The sequence below is a fragment of the Manacus vitellinus genome, unplaced genomic scaffold (assembly GCF_001715985.3).
Source record: "Manacus vitellinus isolate BGI_N305 unplaced genomic scaffold, ASM171598v3 scaffold_1_pilon, whole genome shotgun sequence".
NCBI classification, from domain to species: Eukaryota; Metazoa; Chordata; class Aves; order Passeriformes; family Pipridae; genus Manacus; species Manacus vitellinus.
Genome location: NW_021939396.1, coordinates 7,058,573 through 7,080,879, shown reverse-complemented (window position 1 = coordinate 7,080,879; position 22,307 = coordinate 7,058,573). Strand labels below are relative to the sequence as shown.

The following is a 22,307-nucleotide window of genomic DNA, read 5'->3' as shown; positions in this document are numbered from 1 at the left end:
TTCAGTTGTGTGATTATTAAAAAGTGGTATCAGTGATTATGGTCTTGTTTTAAATGGTTTAAGGGCATTAACCTGGCATCTGACTTCATCTTTTGATTAATTTATTTATTTGCCAGTGCAATTTTGATATAGAAGAGTGGATCAATGGTATGGATTTCAGGAAGCTGTGGAGGGCAGCTATGTTAGGTGTCCTCCCCAGGCATCCCTGGCAGGTGTCAGGAGGAAAGCTCCCAGACTTCTTCCACACAACACAAGGGAAGACACCGGGTCCCTCCTGGCCATGGAAGCAGATCAGTCAATACTGGAAAGAGAAGGTTTATTGCCCTTCTGAAACTACTGCAGTCAGGTGCAGGGCTGTCTGACGTGGACTATAAATATCCCTGATCCTGGTGATTAGCTACACTTTAGATCCCCTTTCTTTCCTCTTTTGCCATCTCCTTTTCTTCCCCTTTACCAGGCTCACTCCCTCTCAAACAAATCAACCAACTCTGATTACTTTTTTTCCAGTGATCCCAGTTTTGCTACATCCCTACCCAAATTTGGTATTCCTGATATCGTGTCTTCGGTAGTCTCAGATTTGTATAGAATCGCCTCGGTGTTGTTGGCCCTTGCAAGATTGTGTTTCCCTAAAGGTCCCAAATATATTCTTTCAGTTATTTGTGAGAAACAACCAGGCCTCATAGAATTTCTCCCAAAACCATCTGTAAAATGCAGCCATCCCTATGGCACATGCAGTTAGTTTCTGTCACCTTCTCATGTCATCACTTGTGAAGGTGACTGAGCATCTGCACAGGTTGCCCAGGGAAGTGACTGGGTGCCTGTCTAGGTTGCCCAGGGAGGTTGTGAAGTCTTCATCCTGGAAATATTCCAAAGCCATCTGGACATGGTCCTGGGCAACTGGCTAAAGGTGGCCCTGTTGGAACACAGGGATTGGACCAGATGATGTCTGGAGGTCCCTTCCAACACTTCTTACAGAGCATGTTCCAAGTGCTGCCAATTGTATGGGCTCTTGGATTCTTTTGTTGTGTTCCATCAAAGATACCTTCTGGCAGTGGCATTGCAAGACTGAGTGCTTGAACTAGTTGCACACTAGGTTTTTCTTTTTCTAAAAGTAATACAAAGTAACTACTGGATATTATTTTAATTAATAAATACAAGTCATGACTTAGAAATCTGTAATGCTCCCCATATGTATTTCATGGATAAAATGCAGTCACTGTAACATATTAATGATCAGTAACAGTGATGAGATTATGCAAATGCCTGGAGTTTCTGAGTTTCTTTTGCTTTTTGGAGTTCAATGTTTACCAGCCAATTACATTCATCCTGTACATTCTGAAATGTGTTTAAATAGGCTGTGAAATACATTCATCTATGAATCTCTCTTGCTAGTGCAAAGAGAGCATACAGATGTGTTTACAGGTGATATTTTTATATATATATATATATATACACACATAGAAGTAGAGAAGTTCTCTACTTCTCCAAATCTTCATTATTCAAATCTGCACAAAAAGGTTCAATAGAATATTGGACTGAAAATACGTCAGCTTGAGAACGTAAGTTGTGGACTTTTACACCCTCAGATGTGAGTTATTGCTTGATTTCGAAAGCAATCATGAGGCAAGTTCAAAGGAACATGCTACCTGCTTTTTATCCCCTTAGCAAAGGGTACATACATGTAGAAAAATTAATGAAATTTCAGAAAACCCTTTAATCTTTAAGTGATTTGATGAAAAGTGTTATTACTATTTGACATAACTCTCTTCAGACAAGAAATCAGGAAAAATCTTTAACTTCCACTGTTAGTGATTTGTTCTCTTAGTTTAATTATTTTAAAAACTGCTAATAATATAAATATTATACATAAATATGTGGCTTACTTCAGAAGATGAAGTTAAAATATATTCCTCTACACATAAAAGGTCACACCTTTGCAAGCCAACCTTTGCAGTTAGGCACAATATTATCACATTATATTTTTGCTTAACCCCCTCTTTGTTCTCTGTTTTATATCTGCTACACTATGAGCAGCTGAGTTACATGTTTGGATAAGTCTGTACTCCCATCTCAGGGATAAGCAGGAACTGCTTTTCTCAGTGAATTAAGCCTGCTCTTAATTTTGTGACTACTTTATGATGCTGCAGGCCATTGCCAGCAGATGATATAAATGCAACTTGCAAAGTCAATGATTTTAATTTTTTCTCCTAAAAAGTAAGTATGGAGTCAATATAATCAGATGTTTCTTGGATGCTGGGTGTTAAATGCTTTCTTGAAGTTATTGACAACTTTCTGACCCATTGTTAATGACAGTGGATAATTCTGCCTTGAGAAGAAAAAGGCTTCTTTTTCCAGTGTAGATAGGTTTTGTGAAGGTGGTTTTCAGCTTTGTGGAGAATACCAGAGCAAGACTTAATTTCAGTTCTTGAGCTGCAGTTAGTCCTTCCCTATGCAGTCATCTTTGTACAGTGCTGGGCATCACCCTTGCTGAAGAGTCACCTGCCTCACCTGGCTTTTGATTTGGAGTCTATCTCAGTTTATCCTGTATGTGAGCCAGTTCTAATTTCAGGTGCACTGGAGACGTTCCCAGCATATGCTGTGGCTGAGATAACACCCTTGAGAAAGTCTCTGGGTAGCATTCAGAAGAGAAAATGCAGAAGTTCTAGAGTTGGGTCACCAGCTGGGGTGCCTGTATTTCTTAGCTGTTGAAGGACTGCAGGACCACGGGATGCTCTGGATTTCTCTTCTAACACTTCAGTTGTTGGGTTTTTTCCCCCTGATTGTCTTATATTTAGTCTTCGTAGTACGTAGGTGGCAAGTGAAGGGCACTTTTACGTTTGTTCCCTGTGTATATAAGAGATTGGGTTTTCTTCTTTCTGGCACTTGCAAAAGAAGTGTTGTCATCTTCCGTTAGGGAGAGGTAGGAAGCAATACTTTCCCTCAGGCCATAGCTGAGACAAGAGTCATCCATTGCTGCCAGAGTGCTTTTGGTATCTTCAGTCACCTCCAGCCTTTAAAAGAACAAAATCTTATTACTGTTTCAGCTACTTGGACTGAGCCTATTGTTATACTACTAACAGTTGTTAAACCTAATAATGTTATTTTTGTTGTATAAAAAAATTCCTGCCTCATAAATCACTGAAAATTTCTGTCACTTAGCAGTTTTCAAAAAAACCAGTACAACAGTAATATCTTAATATTTTTTGGCATCTGAAAAGGAAATAGCAACTATACTCTCTTCTTAATCTGTAGGAAAAATGACCTCAATACTGCACAAAATTTTCTTGCCTTTGTAAGCATGAATATGTTTTGTGAAGGACGAGTAGTGGAGGGAAATTTGCGCTTCAAAAGTAGAAGGCGCATTTGTTTCTGAGGGTGGTTGTTTCCCCAGCTTTTGAAACCTGACCTACTTTCTCTAGTTGCAGTTGTGATATTAGAAATCTCATGAACTTCAGTTTGGGCTGTGTGTTGAGAGAGATTCAATAGGTCTGGGATAATGTGTTCACTGCACCTGTGCTGCTTAATGGATGGTCACCATGTGAACAAGGGGGAACCCCTTCTGTTGGGGCTCACCTGAAAGCCAATGCACATTGGTGTGCCAGTGGTGGTGGATCTGACCAGGCTTTGTGACCTGGCTCTTACTCCTGCCCCCTCGTTGGAAAGGACTCAGGAGTCCCAAGGGGACTGCATATGTGGATAGCTGGATAGCAGAAATGATTAAATGCTAACTATACTTTCTTTCGAAGTTAGGTGTAGATTATCAGTTAGAGAGTTGGGCATCCAGTTCTCATGGGTTAACTTGCTGCCAGAAGATTGTCTAATCTGTAAAACTGGTCTCAGGAGGAGGAAATGGCTGTATCTTCTGTGTTGCAAGTACAAGTATATACAAGGACTGGAAAACACCCTTGTTATTTCTGGCAGCCTGTGTTGAATGTGGTACCTGTGAATGTTTCTCCAGTTGAAATTTTTATTCCTCATGACCACAGGAGGGACTGGATTCGTCATGGTGTTGTTGTTAGTGCACTGGGTAAGACAAGGTGTTGTGAGGACACAGCAGAGACCATCAGCAACTTCTGAATGGGGAAAATGAATACACAGACAGTTAGTGTTTGACACTGTTTTCTTTCCTTGACACATGCTCAGATAAACAGTTTTGGACTCAGTAAATTGTGTGTTCTCAGCAAGGACACAGTAACACAGGCTTAACTTTTTCCTTTCCTCATACCTTTGCCTTTTAATTTATCACAGAGTATATTTTATACAGTACAAGTGAGGAACAAGTGAGTACAAGTGAGTACAAGTGAGACAGAAAGATAAAGTGACTTACTCAGAGACTAGAAGGAAGTTTGTGACAGAGCAGAAACATGAACCATATATATATATGTACATATATATACATGTATATATACATATATATATAAATATAAAAATAAAAATCCTGTCCAAATTCTTACTCCTCTGTTTATATTGTTGGACTTGAACATTTCTTTTGCATGTTTTGAATGTGAATATGACTTTTCTCCCCAGTTTATTAGAGTACTGTTTTTGCAGAGTACAAAGTACTTCATACTTTGAAAAGTACACTTTTTCATTTACCTATGAAATATGCAGGTATGGTAACTTCACACTTTAAAAATTACAGAGTACCCATTGCTTATTAAAGCACAGAACCTATTGTTCTCTTGTAACTTTTAGGCAATTAATTTATTGCAATTTCCTTCCTCATTTTAAAATGTTCTCATTATCATGTATGGTAACTGCAGCCACTTAACTGTGCAGTTTGTAAAGTTGTCTCTCTGAACCCGGGTTGAATTGCCATAAATCTGGAAAACTGCCATTGAAACAAGTGTCATCCACTGGACTGATATTAGTAACAGTGAGAGCTGAATCTAGATTTGAGCTAACAGTTTGAGCTCCTTGAGCTAAGTTCTGCTGATAAATTCCAGCCATACTCTTCTTCTGAAGTGATAGGGAAGAAGCTTACAACATTTCTGAGAGTTTTCTGTTTTAACATTGTGTACTGTAGTGGTTCTTCAAGGAAATGTGATTACAGAATCTTGTCTTGCATGCCCTAATGCTATCTACCTGTCTATATGATAAACAAATAAATGGCAGAGATATTCATACTGGTAAACACAGTGACCCAGGAGCTGTACTTTGGCTCTGGAAGCCAGAACCATGGGTACATGGCATCCATACAGCTGAACATTTTTATATGCTCAAACTTTGACTTTGTGTGCTCTGAGAGGGGCTGGGCATTCCTGACCTCTGCTGACCTCCAAACTGTATTTGAATGTTCTCTAGGGAAGTGCTAGACACTAGTGTTTGGCCCAAATAGTGTTATTGACATGGACATACAATATCATGTACCAATACAAGCCTATCTGACTTTATTTAGCTGAGTTCTTGGATTGATTTCAGTTGTCCTGTTAAGGGCAGCATATTTGTGTTTAGGGTGAGAAATAAAGTAAAAGACTATAAGCCAACAATTTTTCCATTGCATTGTGGCAGTATTTGCAAGTCTTGGACATAGGCAAAACTTCTTGTTCTGGGCCTTTGATATATAGTTTTACAGTTGCCAGTGGACAGTAGGTTTATTCTATACTTCTTTTTACCTGAGTAGTGATTGACCAGGTCTTCAAGGCACTGAAAGGTTTGACGTGGAGAGATGTAATACCAATTATTTGGAAGGCGGAAGATCCTGTAATGTTTCACTTGCCTGTGTCGCACTGACAAGGAATATAACCCTGGGGAAAGAGAAGAACTAGTTACACCAAAGTAGAGCTGCAGTTCTGGGTGGATAAGAGTGACTACGACCAGAGTATCTGTAAGATATGATGCCATTATCCAAAACATCCCAGAAAAATCTGAAAAAACCTGAGTGACCATCCTAATTTCTACTTATATAATATACTTTTTATATATACTTAAGAAAAATAAAGAGTACAACATCAGGGCATGAGATTTTGGTTGAATTAAAATTTCTGGTGTGCTTTTCCTGTATTTTTGCTGGTATGGGATCTTTTGAAATGATGTAAAGGAAATAGGCCTTTGCAGAAGTTGTTTGCCTTCTGCTGAAGAGGGAGATCAGACTCACAGGCTGGTATGTGCTGATTTAGTCAGCTTCAATTCGTGTAGTAGCTGAGACCTGATAATGCAGTCCTGGCAGGAGATAGGAGGTGGCCACTTGGATTTTTCCAAGTGGTTTCTTTGTTTAAAACTGTTATGCAGCATTTATTGGCAAGGACTGAATGCTAATCTGAAATTTCTTTGAATTTAGTATAGGTATTAAAAAACTGTTTGGCCTGTGGTACACAAGAAGTCAGAGTAGATGATTTATTATTCTCTTTTAACCGTAGTGTCATGACATTAGGATATGTTCTTGTGCTTCAGAAAAGGAAGACAGCACATTACACATGAGAGGTCTGTTCAGCCTGGAGAAGAGGAGACTGAGAGGAGACCTAATTGCAGTTACAACTTTCTCGTGAGTTGGGGCAGGCCCTGAGCTCTGCTCTGTGGTGACCAGTGACAGGACCCAAGGGAATGACATGAAGCTGTGCCAGGGGAGGTTAGGTTGGAAATGAGGAAAAGGTTTTTCACCCAGAGGGTGGTTGGGCACTAGAACAGGCTCCCCAGGGCAGTGGTTACAGCACCAAGCCTGACAGAGTTCAAGAAGCATTTGGACAACACTCAGGCATATGGTGTGATTCTTGGGGTGGTCCTGTGCAGGGCCAGGAGTTGGACTTAATGATCCCTGTGGGTGCCTTCCAACTCAGGGTTTCTAGGATTCTATGTTGTCATTGAAGAGAATAAAAGTATAAAGTTGGTACAGTACAATACCCATGTAGCAAGAGAAAGAAAACAAAACTGAAGGCATTTCATTTTTAAAAAGTAAACAAAATTGAGAAGTCCCACTGCCTCATAAGGTTTGTATGAGACCAAAGTAAATAATAGTGTTTAAACAACTGTGTCTTGTTTGTGCTGATGCCTGTGGAACTTTCCATGGCTATCACTAACCCTCTTTCCAGCACTGCTCAAAATGTAGGTGACTGATAAAGAATGGTGTGCTGCACTAGGTGCCTTTGCATTTTCTGGGTTTGGACTGATCCATATGAAGCAGGACAGGGAGTGAATTAATAAGCTGTAAAACTGTTAATGTTAATGAGATCAAGGGGGGGAAAAATTATATTTTCTCACCTTTCCTTGTTTCACTCTCTCTGATCATGAAGGAGCCGACCTTGGTGTTGGGTAGCTGTAGAAGTTCCTCAGCTTTTTCTCTTCCCAGCCCTTCAAATAACCAGCTGTGAAGCAGGAAAAAACAAATTCTGAAATTTGGACAGCAGTGAAACAGAGAGCAGCATGTGGCTGTGAATGTGCTGCATTAGCCAGGAAAAGTGACTGCAAAAATAACACTGTGGCTTTCTACAGTTATTCCCTGAACTACATTCAGGCATGTTTCCCCAGTTTATGGAGAAAATTCTACTGGTTTTGAGTTCCATTAACTTTTTTGAGGCAAAGAGAAGAATTAATAAGGTTTGGACTTATTAAGGAAAACAAAACTTTTTGAGCTGTCTTGATCTGAATTGCTAGGGACTGATTCATATGGTATATTGATGACATCTGTAGCATTAGTTAAATCTCTCTTTTTCATTTAAACCACTTTCATTAACCCCAAATTGTATCATAAATAAACCCCAGATAAGTTAGAATTATTTTGCTTCTTCTAGGGAACAATCCAGCCATTTAAGTTAATCAACTTTGTAGAGAAAGGAATTAGTCCTACTAATTTTCACCACAGCTTGGTGCACTGCTGTGTTTTGCCACAGCCAGTGTCTGACCATGTAACTGGGTTTGCTCAGCTGATCTAGAGTTACTGGCATTTTATTTTAAAGTTGTTCTCATGTGTTTGGTCTAGTCTGCTGTCATCAAAATGCTCTTGGGGAAGGTTTCAGTCAGTAGCTTCCATTAGCATTGCCCTGTCTTTGGGAAAGCATCTCTGTTTCAGGAGGATATAAAAGCGCTTGCATAGTTCACAGTGAAATTCACAGTTCATATCCCTAAAATTAGGCAAGTATTAAAACTTTTGCCAGAAAACTTCTCAGTGCGTGCTTTAATGTTCTTTTTTTCCCCTGAGTGGTGTCCAGGGCAACAAGAAATCTCTGAATTTCCTTAGTTCTTCCAGTGAGAGAGTTTACATTCTTGAATGACTTATTAGTGTTTCTATTTGTTCTTTTTGGTCTGTTTTCCATGGGAAAACCTAGCTTAAAATTTACTCTTTGTAAATATTAAAAATTCATTCTAAATAGGCTCTCTTTATCAATGTCTTAAAATTAGAGATCAGTTCATGCAATGGAAGTATGTTAAATATCTTCTATGACAATTGAGGTGGCTTTGGCCCTTTCCAGCATTTAACAGAAAGATTTTTTCCTTTTCATTTAATCTAAATTTATATGTGGATTTGATGTTCTCAGTTTTCAAAGGAGCTATTTTAGACTGTCAATAAATAAAATTTCTGTCTGTCAAGTCACTATTACCATGGTTTGGATTATGACACTGAATAACCAATTGGAGCAGTATATGTAGAAACATAGTGTTGAAAGGCTGTGGGAAATGCATTAACTTACCCATGATAAACCTTTGCTACATATTTTCCTGGAATATAGTTTTCTCGACCTGTTGTAAGGGAATGGACTCTCCACCAGCCTCCTTCACTGTGTGAAAGCAAAAGAAGGGATATTTTCAGATGCATTTCAGATGCTTCTCCTCATTTTGGAAATTAGTGGACATATAGGTTAGCCTGTAACCTTCTCTCTGTGCTCCTGAACCTATTTGTTCAGAAAGGGACCCAGATTCGTTCCATTTAGAGTTGTTCCATTTCTAAACCTACTCAAGAATTAAGTTTGGACACAGAAATAAGCTACATTTGTTTCATTTAAATTACGTAAGTAATAAAATATTTTTCTGTAGTTATAAGAAGAAGGGTAAATACTTAGTGGTTAAACCATGCTGTGCTCTGCCTTCCCACAGCTAGACTTGTACTTGTACCCAAGATATTCCATTTACAGCTGAATGTGCTGTGTCTGGACAGCCCTGTAGTTACTCCTGTAACTTCAGGATAGAGGTACTTGGGAAACGGATTGTGTTTGCTTTGGAACAGGCTTTCAGTCCAAAAGAACCTGGTTTGTGGTTTGCTCTTTTCCTTGTCTTCAATGAGTTGCAGACCAGACTCCAATGAAAAAGACCTTGTAGCTGAAGCCAGGTGACTGGACATATGTATTTTCACCAATATATCTTCGCTTTTTGCTGTGATACGGAATGCTGGCTTTGGCTTTTGAATACCTTCAGAAATCCAGGGTACCAAATTTTCACAGGGATGCTGCAGAGCTTTAGTGATAGTGCAAGGATGCTGATGATTGATGGGTTCTCTCCACCTTCACTTTAAGAGTTTAAATCCAAATAATAGTGTCTTGTGTTTGAATATTGGTTTTCATATAAAGGTTCTCAAATAATGTCCAGACTGCGGACCAGAGTCTCAGTGTATGTCAAAACAGCTGAGCTGAAAACTCTTATGTGAAATGTCATGAGTTACAGCCACTGGGACCATGGTCCAGAATGTCTATGCTGAGGGAAAAAGAGAAGTATCTACTGCTTGGAGCTGGAAATTTCAGGGCCCCACAAGTTTTGTTTGTGGTTTTCCAGCTGACATGAAACTGTCTATAAGAATTTTAGGTTATTTTTGTCTTCTTTTCCTCACAACTCTCCTAGACAGAACCAAGAATTGCAATAAGAAAAAACTGGAGAGACTCATCATCTCCTGTACTCCAAACTTTAATATTACTAACTCTGAAAAATCCCTGTGATGATTAAAATTACCAAAGCAACACACGTCTCCTGGGGCAGCAGCTACAGAAATTATGTAATCTGAGGGGGGATCTTGGAGGACATTTGGGTTGACTGCTACCACCTAAATCTGGTAATGAAAGGTGCCTGACAAGCGTGGAGAGTGAGAAACTGTGTCAGTGGTGCTTATCCAATCCTGCCAACCCAGAGCGACCACAAATATCTGTGAGGACTTGTGTTTCCTATGTAGATTCCATATATCATGTTCCTGGTGGTACTGGTGGGGCTGATTGCTGCTGCACATCGTTGCTTTGGCAGAAGGCTGAAAAGCTGCCCTTGTAAAAGCAGTATGTGCTCCCTGCTCATGCTGACTTCTCTGTGGTGACTCCTCATCACCTGTGCTCTGGTCCTGCCATACTACTCTTCTTTTTTACTGTAATTATTTTAATGACTTGAGAAGAAGAGTATGCCTACAGCTTATGAGCAGGAAGATGCTGCAGTCAAATAGTTCCTACCAATATCAGCACATACCCCAGTAGGGAAGAACAGGTCCTTCATTAGGACACTATGGTTTGCATAGGGCATTGAACTGTCTTCTGTGAACAAGCTCATGATTTAAAACAGGAAGGGGAAAGTTTCCATCAAGGCTTGCTTTTCCTCTTATTTACTGTCAGGAGAAGCTCTTGATCACTGCACAACAGGCAAACATGCCAAAAGCTTCTGCTGCAAAAACGTGTTCTTTCAGAAGTTGTTCTTCCAGTAGATTGTATTTTGCAGCATGTGTATGCATGTGATATGCCACACATATAATTACCATTTATACAGGCATATGCAGTTGTGTGGTGGTGTGAGGGCTCATAGCTGGTGAAAACTGAGATTGAGGCTTTAAGCTGGAATTTCCAAGCTGAAGCAGTTGTACCATGTCATGTATGTTATGCAAACTGGAGCAAGGTTTAAACTGCTGGAAGTTACCAGAGCAGAATCCCCCTGGTTTAGGGAAACTCTCTCTCAGCAGAAGATTTATCTAGTGGTACAGTCTTATGACCTTTAGGTTCAGGGAAGCAGCGAAAGCAGAGCGTAACTGCAGCCATTCTGGGTCAGACCAAAGGTCCACACAGCCCTGTGTCTTGTGACTGACAAAGGCCATTGCAGGTCATGGAAGAGTCTGAGAATTCTTCAACCATCCATGATACTTCTCTTGACTACTTCTGTCCTCCAACCATTTGACTCTCTCAGGTAGAGAATTTATTTTATGAATTTAAAGTCCTCAGAGGATTTCTCCGCTATGAATGTGTCTGGTCTCTCCTTGAATCCATCTGCTCTGCCAGCTGCAAAAATGAAATCTTTCATTTCATTTTGAGCAGTGCAAAGCATGGCTGTGAGGCCAATCAGCTTCTGGGAGGTCACTGTGTGCCAATACAAGTTGTGTATAAAAGAATATCAGGGCTGCTAACTTTCCATTTTTCATTTCAAGGTCAGTCTCAACCAGTGCTCTTAAGCCTGCCTCCTTCTGGGGCTGATAAATTTTGGAACTGACTGGGAAGCCACTGGCTTTTATTTTTCCCCACTAAGAAAATGCAAAATCCATAAAAAAATAGAAAAAGAAGGAAAAAAGTGCTACTTTTTATTTTATTTTTGTTAGATTTGCCTTAAATCTAGGATGAAATTCTGAGACTGAATCATGATGGATTGTTGGATTAAGAAGGATGAGAGAGAAAATGAAAGATACATTTGACATATAGAATTTCAGAATTATTTTCCTATTTTATGTGATTCAAACTATTTTGGCTCTTAATCTGTTTTCCACTAACATTGGGGGAATACCTTCTGAAAATCATTTTTTTAAAGCAGATTTCTGTTTTGAGTCCTATTTTAGAATAGTGTCTGAATCAGCTTAAGTAACCATGTTAGAGGAATCTAAGAATCAAAGAGCAATCTGTAATCCCAAATTCTTAAAACACAGGTAAATTTACACCATGGCTAAGCATCCTTCCTTGAAAATTCTGAACTCTGTTCTGCTGAACTGCATCCAATTTGGACCAGGTGCATAAAACAGAACTTAGCATCAATTGTAATAAAACCTAATTTAAAAATAAATTGATCAACTTACTCTGATAGCACACGTAGTTTTTCCCCTACATGAAATATAGGTTGGCTTATGTCTGCTGAAGGATAATCGTACAGGACAGCAAGGAAGTCACTCTCCTGGCCTATTAAAGGAGAAGGAAAACGTCACTTAAAACAGAGATAGAGTTCTGAAACAGAAATGGATTTTTCAATAAGTATGATATATTTTATGTAGTAGATCAAATGGGAAAAAAATCTCTGAAATGTCACTTGGTAAACATAAAGAGCTCAAGGTGAACCTAGAGCTTTATAAGAAGAATGTGAAGATGCTAGAAATGAAAAAAGTAATTTGGTTAATTGTAAGCAGCTAAATTTAGACCACTTTTTCTAGTAATTACCATATTTAAAGGACATATTCATTTTGAAACTAGAAAAATTAGTAAGTATTTATAGTGTTAGGAAGTAACGCAGTTTGAGTAATGCCACTGTCTAATGGCACTGTAATTGCCTCTAACTACAGTTTTGTAGCATTATATTTAAGACAAGGAAGATGCATGTTGAATTGTTCCATCATTTAGCGCCACTGATCCTTTTCAAAGGTATGAAATTAGTTTAGATCGAGGTCAATGAGAGTCTGGCCAATATTTCCCATTTCTGTCACTTTTTAAAATGAACCTGATAAACAACCACTGCACTTTGTTCTCCCCTTTGTGTGGAAACTGGACTGTCTGTAGCTCAATATGTGCAAAAATGGGAATGAATTCGGGGTAGGAGATAAAGTAATTAGACAGAGAATTAGACACACTTCTGTATCTTGTTAGTTTTTCTCATTTAATATAGATTCTTTGCCAACTTCTCTTTAAGGAGGACAGCTTTTTAGGGAAACCTAGGTGCAACATCCTGAATGAATGCTGAAACTGGCTCTGTGTTTTCAACCTGCGTGTCTCAGGGCCTTAGAAACAACTCACACTGATAACAATAAAAGACTGAAGGAAACATGCAGAAAAGAAACACAACAGGTTGCTTTGAGAAGTTGTGAATGCCCCATCCCTGGAAGTGTTCAAGGCCAGGCTGGATGGGGCCCTGAGCAACCTGATGTGCTTGGCATCCCTTCCCATGGCAGTGGCATTGGAATTAGATAATCTTTAAAATCCCTTCCAAACCAAACCATTCTATGAGTATTTTGACAGTGTGTTTAGTATTAGTATTGCCATGGTTTTCTTAGTTGATTAGTGTGACTGAATTAAACAAGACTAGTCCAGTACAGACAATTGTTGTGGTTAATCTACTGTAATTTATTATACAGTTAGTTCAACCCTGCTGAAGAAATTCTGTGCTAAGCCTTTGATTGCTTCCTTGTTCCTCACAGAAAACTTAGGTCACAGTTTCTCTGTCTATGAAACTACTTAGTACCTGAGGCCTAACAAGACTTAAGCATTGGTACAGAGTCTTTTTTTTGACAAAACAAAATCTTTACCCAGGGCTACAAATACAGGCCAGAAGGTACATTTTAAGAACTACAAAATGAGGATAAAGTGCCATCACTTAATTTCTCATTGCAGGTTGTAAGACAACAGTTCTACATGGAATATAATTATTTTAACCTTAATGACAATGTCTTTAGCAATGCCTTTTTTAAAGTTCTGTTGTTTACTTACAAATGTTCTGTTTCCATACTGAAAGGGCAGAAAACAAGTGCTTTTCTTCTTCCTTGTGTGCTGGTGGTTTGCATTTCGTTACACACTGTAGAGTATGTGACTTTTTCTCTACTCTAGCAAGACCTGTGTTACTTTGCTTACACTTTCATCTTTATATTTGTTTTTTGTTTCAATTTTGCATGCCAGTTTATAGTTCTGAAAAGGAGGGAATTTATCATAGTCTTAGCTCCCACATCCATGCAAATGTTACCTCTTAAACTACATATACTTAAAGTGCAGAGGGCTCCTTGTTCTTCACAATTAGGACTTTGTTTTAATTGGTGTTTAAATCAAACCTCACTGGGGTTTTTGGTCACGCAAAGCACCCCACTGCACTCTACAACATTTCACAGAACCCAGACTAGCTCCTTACAAACACAAAAGACTGGAAACAGGAACTAAACATATTACACTCTTTCTCCACTCAGTGATCTAATAGATTTGATCTGATGAGTTCCCCACACTTTCTAGTTGTAAAAGAAAAAAGATTTGGCTAAGTTTTTCTAACACAAGCTCTCCTCCGCAGTGCAAGTGTAGGTTCTGAAATGGAACACATCAAAAGTTAGAGTGGAAAGATCGAAGCACAATCATTTCCACTGAATCAGGTGTTAATACTGAGTGGGTTTTTAAGAGTAGGAAATGAATGTGAAACACATGCTAATTTTAGATGTCTGCATCCCTGAATGTGTTGCAAAGTGTGAGACTGATTATCGCATCCTTCAAATTATTCATTGTGAATGGACTAAGAAACATTATAAGAGCGTAGGAAGAGCACAGGCAGAGCATCCAGATTCAGCTCATCACCCTTAAAAACCTGCTGTGCTGTGCACTGGTGTAGTCCATGGCTGTATTGGGAATGAACTTCATGCATCATCCAGCTTTACTGTGCAGCAGAAATACTATAATTTATGGCATGGTGTGTACCAGAGGGGGTGAACGAGGGCACTCTGCATCTCGGAGACTGTCTGTGCAGCACTGAAAGGTGTGGCTGCAGAGTCACACTCTGGTGCCCAAAGTAAATCTGAACCAGCTGGCTTGGAAACTAAGAGCTATGGAAGTGCAGCTCAGTAGGGATTAACCTTTGATTCAGGGTCCCAAGGGAGGAGAGAAGAGGGGGTGAGCTCACAATCCCTGCTGATCTCTTGCTGCCCTGGCTACTGTTATCAATACCTGGGTTATACCAGGGATGCCCGTGCAATGTGCTGTCAGGTGGGTGCAGTTATCCTTGGAGTCCAAATGCCTCCTTGGGAAATGCAGCTTTTACACTGTTCCCTTTCTTGGGATCAAGACTGGTGCACTGGTAGTGGGGACAGCACAAGGTCTTGCTTTCAGTGCAGCTTTCAGGCAGCACAAGGGCTCATAGGTGTTTGATGAACACATTCACACTGCAAATCAAGTCTGCAGACTTCGGTTATCTGTTTCTTCCCCCTTTTTGCTGGACATTCTTTCCTTTCATTCTTTCCCTTCTGTTTCAGTCCTTCATTTTATTCAGTCTTACTGAAATGAACCAGTGTCAAACCTGTTTTTCCTAATAACTATTTTGACTGTAATCTGTGGATTGGATCTTCTGCCTCAGTTAAATCAAAGGTGGCTCTTCCTGGCCTGGCTCATATCAGCTGGTTCCTGACCATGCTAAAAGAAGGGCTTGGTTTCCTTGCAGCAGTAATGAAACCAAACTCATTCCATATCCTTATAATAATGAGCAGCCAGCCAGATCAGCTTTCATGGAAACCCCAAAAATTTTGATTAATGCCTTCTCCCTCTAAAAAAAGTAACTGAAAAACCCCCACCCCAAACCCAAAGCTAAAAATCAAAACTTTTTTCTCTTCCTCACCCTCAGGGGGTGATTTATTGCAGCTCTTGTGCCAGCTGCCTGTCTCACTGCATCATGAGAGCTGAGGCTGCACTGACTCTCCACCCACTCACTCACAGTTTGGAGCAGCAGGTCATGACATCCCTCCTGCTTTCCCCATCAGATACCTGACCTCTACCAGCCTATGGAAGAGGCAGGGAGGGATTTGCAACCTGATTTATTCACATGTGGATGCATAGGGCAGATGTGTTGCAGTCACCTTTGGCAGCTTCCCTTGTGAAACTTGTATTTCTGTATAACCCTTATCGATAAACCTGGCGACAAGTTGGTTATGTGCTACGGTGGGCATGAAGTTCAGTGCAAGCATAACATCATTAAAATTTATAACCCTAAATGAAGGAAACCCAAACTTCAAGAACAAATTTTTATAAAATATCCCATGCATCTTTGTCAAAATACAGAATTTCTGGTTTCTGAAGTGGTGTTTCCGTGCTTTCTGATTTGGAAGGAACATCTTTCAAGGATCACTGGCAAATAATAAGTTTAACATTTAGGATTTTTTGTCAAAGTACTTCTTGGAAAATGAGCTAGAATGTAGCTAAAAATAAGCATTGTCTAGTGGAAGTCCTTCTCCCACATCAGTCATGCACTTGTCTGCTCTTACTACGTCAGGCGGGTGAAGGAAGACACATGGATGAATCTACCATACCTTTCGAACATCATTTTCTCTTGAAAGAAATGAAATGAGTGCTTACCCGTTTGGCTCAGCATGTTTGTTTCTTCGGATGGTCTTGGAGTTTTCACAGTATTTCCCATTGTGCTCTCTAATTCCGCCAAAGTTCTTCGGAACTAAATCAAAGGAGGTATTGAAATTTAACATCAGAATAACACCTGCTGTGCCAACAGATGAGAAATGACCTAGTTTGAATGTCTCTAGTTTTATACAGTTTTGCTTTTGAGAGCTCTTGTGTCAAATTCGGGTGAGTTTTACATACTTGCTAAACTCTCACCACTTTAGTGCTTTTATCAGGGGAATAGCAGAAAACCACAGCTAGGGAAGTTGCTCAGAAGAACACGATGTAGTAAAAGTTTCCATTACCAGTACCTCAGCACAATAGGAAGTAACAGCAGAGCCATGCCCATACAATCATTTCATATACAAAATATTCTTTTCAGCATTTGGGGTTCTGGAAATACAAAGGATCTATTTAGGCTGATGTTGGTGGTTTCCAGCGCTGTGCGTGTGTTGCTTTACTATAGAACACATAGAATGTTGCTTGCAGTCGTGTTCTCAGCAAATGTGGACAACGTTTTTTTTCCTCCTTTTTCTTTCTTTTTTTACTTTTTTTAAAGTAACACCTTGCCTAAAATTTTTTTCATCTCAAAACAGTCCTCTGGCATAAAACCAGTGGTGCAAATTCTTCAGATACTTGTTTTAAAAAGTTTTGGTGGATGTACAAGAAACAATATCAGACAATTGTGGAACTAAATACTGTGAGAGGAATAGTTCCTTCTTAAGGCTTTGCTGCAGCCATTCTGATTCTCCCTGACAGAGGACTGAGAGAAAAACCCGTTGGATGTGGAAGGTGTCTCATGCTATGGTATATTTTTAGAGGGAGGGGAGAATAAGCTATATCTATTTAAAACTGTACATTGAAGCAAAGTAACTCAACACCAGCAAATGGGTAATTATTTTTCAAAAATATATTTCTGTCCATTGCCCTGTGAAAATGATATCAGGAGCTGTAGCAGCATAGTGTGGCTATTCTGCATGGTTTTGTCTTTTCTAGCTTAAGTGTTTAAAAAATGATTACTGACTTTGGTGTGCTGCTCTTTACTTACGCAGGCTAGCGCCTGATGGTGTTAACTGGAGAGGTGTCAGCTCTGAGAAGCAGAACTGCTAACATCAGCAAGACTTTATTACTAATTGTCTTTTGGAATAAGATTGGCAGAACTTGAGTATGTTGATTATTACCATAAATTTTTTATGTCTTACAGCCAGTTTAGGAAGACACCCTACAGAAAAAAATGCTGTTCAAAGGAAAGAAAATTTGTCCTTTATCGAAGCAAGGAGATCAGTGCTAGAACAGATGGTAGTGCACAGTTTGACTCTACCTCATCTGATTTCCAAACTTCTTAGTGCTTGTTCCCAAAGGCTCTTTGCTAGAATTCTCTATTTCTCTGGCCAAATGGCACATTACCCCTTTACTGTCTGCACTCAGAACGAGCTTGTGGCACATCTGTAGGGTGCAGCTGTACCAATGTGTTTCTGACAGGCGTCTGAAATCTACTGTCACAAGAACAAAAAACTGGCTGATAGAACAAGTCTAGAAGCTGAATAAAACAGCAGTCATAAATTTAAATAAACTATTTGGGTATTCATGTTTGAAAAAAAAGATCCCTTTTGATAGAAAGCAAAAAATCTTCCTCCATTTAAATGCACCTAAATTACCAAGACTGAAACCTGAATTCACTTTTTTAGGCACTATCTGCTTGCAAGATCATAATTTCCTGATCTAACTATGAATATTTTTCTGCAAGACCCAATATTAATTTATTGAATGTTTTTCTCAGTTGTATCCCATTAAGAAGTATACCCAGAGAAGTAGTGCAGCCAGTACTTTGGCTACAGATATTATAGATGTTCCTGGCTCATCTTCAAATTAGTCAGAAATTTTCCTGGGCACAGCAATAGAGAGCTCAACAGGACTGAAAAAGTCAGCCAGGGAAGTGAGATAAATACCTGGACAGGTAACCTCTGCTGAGCTCTGCGCTCTAGTACCTGCATTTTTGCAGTAATTTAAAAGGGAAACTCAAATCTTGCTCAATGTATAGTAACTGAGCTGCAGTTATCAAAAGCATTGTGCAATTCCAGATAGATGGCAAGAATAACAGCATAAACATCTTATGCCTGTATATAATTTTGACACATACAATTGTTATTTAGATGAGAATAGCTCAAATTTTGTCTTCCAAAGGTCTGAAAAAAAATAAAAGTGAGGGTTCTACCTCTGTGCACCCCTCTATGTACCCAGATATGCTGGGTCTTGGTATTTGAGGGCCAGGAAAGCAAGTCATCCTACTAGTGTCAGACTTGTGACCGAGTGCTTTCAAGGGCGTTTTTTCTATTTTTAATTTCAGGTGTGCCTGAGTCACTTTGGAAAGTGATAGGTAGTATTTGTACATGATAGAAAGAGTTCTGAAAATTTTACCTTATGCTTACAAACTTTCTAAAAGCATGGCATGTTTGGCCATGGCACCTTCATTTTTTCTAGAGACTCTAAACGTTGCTTTAAAAACATCTGAAATATTTTTGGCAGGTTTTCTTATATGTAGTTTTCAATTAAACCACTGTCTAGTCCAGGGGGTTAAATACTGGACAACAGGCAAGTTCCTACTTTGTATTTTTGCAGAAGGCATCCAAAACTGACCTGGCTCGCTTCTACCGCACCAGACCGATGCCCTCAGGCATCATTCTTCTCTAAGAACCTCAATCATCAGGACAGAGCATGCAGCCCCATGCTGCTGCTTTAGGTGTGGAGGAATCTGACTTCCAGAAAATACGAATGTTATAAAGTACTTTCAGTAACAGTGAAGAGCAATGATGTCTTGGACTTTGATGTCATTAGCGTTTGCCGTATCTCATTGCATTTTCCGTGCTCTTTTACCGTCACTGCCATTGGTAGCATAAAGTCTTAGATAGAGATTAAAGTCATAGAGAGTTCAAGATGTTCTCTAGAACCATGGCAGAAGTGTTCAATAAAAATAAACAAATGGAAAGCTGCGACCCTTGCTGTTGATTCACTTAACGGAAGTGATTAAAAGGTGCACTTTACTCTCAAGTGAGTAATGGAACTTAATGGCTTAAGTAGCTCATGCTTGTGTTGATTGTTGGCACCACAATATAAATGCATTGTATCACTACATGATAAATTTTTGTTGGTTTTCTGAAATTTGGAGACACCCTGCAAAACTGCACTTACCAGAAGCTTTAGAGATCTTGTGGCTAAACCATTTTTTATCACTGAAGTCAATAGCAAAACAGTAACAGTTTTACAGATGATAATCTTTTGAAATAGCAAATCTGCTCCAGGCACTGAATCTCACTTGAACTTATTGGATCATAGAATAATTGGGATTGAAGGGACCTTTAAAGGCCACCTAGTCCAACACTCTTGCCACTGGCAGGGACATCTGCAACTAGATCAGGTAACTCAGAGCCCTTTCCAACCTGGCTTTGAATGCTTCCAAGGATGGGGCATCTACAACCTCTCTGAGCAACCTGTTTTCGTGTTTCACCCCCCTCACCATAAAAAATTCGTTCCTTATATCTAAACTTGATGACAGGGTTCGGGATACAAGTAGAGGTGGCATCCCTCTGTCATAGAAGCGCATAATTATGCCAGATCCAAAGGAAATAATTCATTGAGGGGGATTTGGGAAGAATTGAGGAGAAATGATAGACACTAAAGTCACTGTACCCTATCAACCTCAAGCTCTGCATGGAGGAGTGTAGCTGCTGCTTAGCTCAGAGGAACCGCTGGGCGGCTGGGCTGCAGCCCAAAATCCACCTGCAGCTCTACCCGCTCACCAACCACCTCCTCAGGCTTGTGTGGAAATTTGATTTTAACCATTAAGATCACATTTGCAGTGTTCCAGTCATTGGTCCTTCCTCCCCTCCCCTTTCCACTTGTGCACATGCTGTTCGAGGAAAGGCGGTTGCTGCAGCCATAACTGTTTGCACACACACACCTACTAGTGCTTAGTGATCTTTGCTGCCAAAAGGAAGGTGAAGAAACATCTGAAGTCTCTGTCCTGCTCTGCGTCCTATTTATCAGTGGCAAAACTCTCAACAGATGCGAATTCTTCAGCTGTCAAGACTGGAATCCCACTGACCTACATCAGGGGTCCCCAAAACCTGTAGTACAGTTTTCCCCTTCCGTCTCTGTGTAGAACATAGGAAAGTCTGTCACTTTGGAAGAACTTTTTCATGGTTATATTTTAAATGATGGCGGAATACTAAATATAAAGAAATTAAAAATAAGAGAAATAAAAAGGCAAATAAACACCCAAGTAAAGCCCCTCTACAAGGAATACTGCAGACTAGTAAAATTAGGACATTCATCATTCCTGTGATGCTATATCCAATTTTATTTTTACTTCCTGACATCCACATCTATACTGCCAATATCTTACAATTTAATTCTCAGTAAGGTTCACAGGCAATGTCTGAATCCCATTTGGCTTGAAAATGAAAGCACCAGCATCCTGTTATTTTTTCATGTGGGGGAAAAAAAACAGATTAGATTTCAGAAGCTGTATATTTTTTGGTTAATTTCCCTTAATTTGTTGTCAATCAAAATGAACATCCTTTCAGCTTTGAGGCACTTGTACCTTTACACTTAGAAAGAACAACATAATACTCTGATCAGAGTAATTCACAGAAACATGCAACCATGAAACAACACAGAAATACCACACTATACACACTTCTAACACTTTGAATAAAAAGCCCACTAATCTGTGGGCTCATATTTTGGGTTATAATAAAACTCAGTTTGCTTCAGCATAACGGCTTAAGCATCTATCTTACTGTAAGCTTTCAGCAGAAATACTCCTTGTCCCTTCTATCTTTAGTATCATTCCTTAAGAAAAGGATCAAGGCAGGTTCTTCTATTTCTACCTTTGGTGGTACTTGAAATCCACGGTCTGAATACTGTCATTGTTAATAAAATAGAACTCCCTCTTAAATAAATAAAATTGAAACATTTGGTCCCGTATGCAGATAATCAAAAACATTATCAGAGCAATGATTACCTTTAAATGCTGGGCATGGTATTCCAGGTTGCAGTATTTCTGAAAAAAGCTGTAGTCATAATACTGCTCTCATGCTGCCAGCAAGGTTTAGCTGATCAAGTCGAGGAGCAGCCGGTCGAATGAGTGTGTTGTGAAGTTCACGCTGTCATGTAGAGCAGCATTTGCCAAACAGGCCACATACTTCCTCTCTGAGAAATAAGGAAGGCTCAAAGTGTTTGCAACAGATGAGGTTCCTGTTGCAAGTCACTACTGAAGGCACTTTTTATCTATGGGCTGAGAAAAACAGGGAGGTTTTTAACGTATTGCATCGGGGCTGGTTTTAGCAGATATAAAAAATGAGTAAAAATAACCTGGTTTACATTACTTACACAAAAACGGTTTCTGGTTTTTTTTCTTCTTCCAAATTTATTTATCCAGTAATCCCCTTTCCCCAACTGTTTTGTTTTATGTAGTTTTGCTATTTTTTTCACACAGACAGGAAGAGGCACAAAACATTGTTTTCACTCTTATAGAGTCTGAATAGGAATGCAAGCTTTGCTTCTGTACCCAAAAATACCTCTGTCTGCAAATAATTGAAGCTTATTATCAGCAATGAAGAAATAGGGATTGAAAGCCTGTCTATGAAACCCATTTTCACATCAGTTGTACAAAATACAGAAGCCTCAGGACCTTCTTCATCTCAGTGTCTGAGGTGGGTGAACCATGATACTGGCCTTTTAAATAACCTGACTAAGGGCACTGAAGAATATAGTACTGTGGATATGAATAGAAATCAAAGGAATTTATTAATGTTTGCCTTTTGCTTTTATAATCAAGATGTGATCTGAAAAGCTTGTATACCTGATGTTGTATAGGAAAATAAATAAAAAAAAACCAAACCAAAACAGAAAACCGAGCAAGCCCATGGAGACTTCCTACTTTGCACCAGAGTAGCTTCAAGTAGATGCTTATTGTGATGCCAGTCTGTTTGATGATGAAAACTAAGAAATGTTGTGTAATTGTTATTGGAACAAGGAAACACTGATCAAATCCCAAAGCTATGCCAAAATTTGGAGCTATGGTAGTTTCAGGAG

The 22,307-nt window shown here is 39.4% G+C and overlaps 2 protein-coding genes across 2 annotated transcripts in view; one reads left to right on the top strand and one right to left on the bottom strand.

Moving 5' to 3' along the window:
• The window catches only part of TG (thyroglobulin), a 146,726-nt gene that overhangs the window by 83,862 nt on the left and 40,557 nt on the right, over positions 1-22,307 (top strand). The gene's annotated exons all lie outside the window — the stretch shown is intronic.
• SLA (Src like adaptor) lies at positions 1,552-21,411 on the bottom strand. The gene is made up of 8 exons (XM_018076600.2): positions 21,235-21,411; positions 16,173-16,266; positions 11,951-12,050; positions 8,625-8,711; positions 7,198-7,301; positions 5,616-5,747; positions 3,941-4,073; positions 1,552-3,011 (listed from the first exon to the last, which is right to left on the bottom strand). The coding sequence occupies exons 2-8, from the start codon at positions 16,231-16,233 to the stop codon at positions 2,792-2,794; spliced, it is 837 nt and encodes a 278-aa protein (XP_017932089.2). The 5' UTR covers positions 16,234-16,266; positions 21,235-21,411; the 3' UTR covers positions 1,552-2,791.

What these genes read in the sequence shown, in the direction of transcription:
- SLA (XM_018076600.2), bottom strand. Translation starts at nt 16,233, where the DNA reads ATGGGAAATACTGTGAAAACTCCAAGACCATCCGAAGAAACAAACATG. An exon ending in CCTGGTCAATCACTACTCAG is followed by an intron (nt 4,074 to 5,615) that starts GTAAAAAGAAGT and finishes TTCCCCATTCAG; the next exon opens with AAGTTGCTGATGGTCTCTGC. An exon ending in AACTGGAGAAACATTCACAG is followed by an intron (nt 3,012 to 3,940) that starts GTACCACATTCA and finishes GTTCTTTTAAAG; the next exon opens with GCTGGAGGTGACTGAAGATA.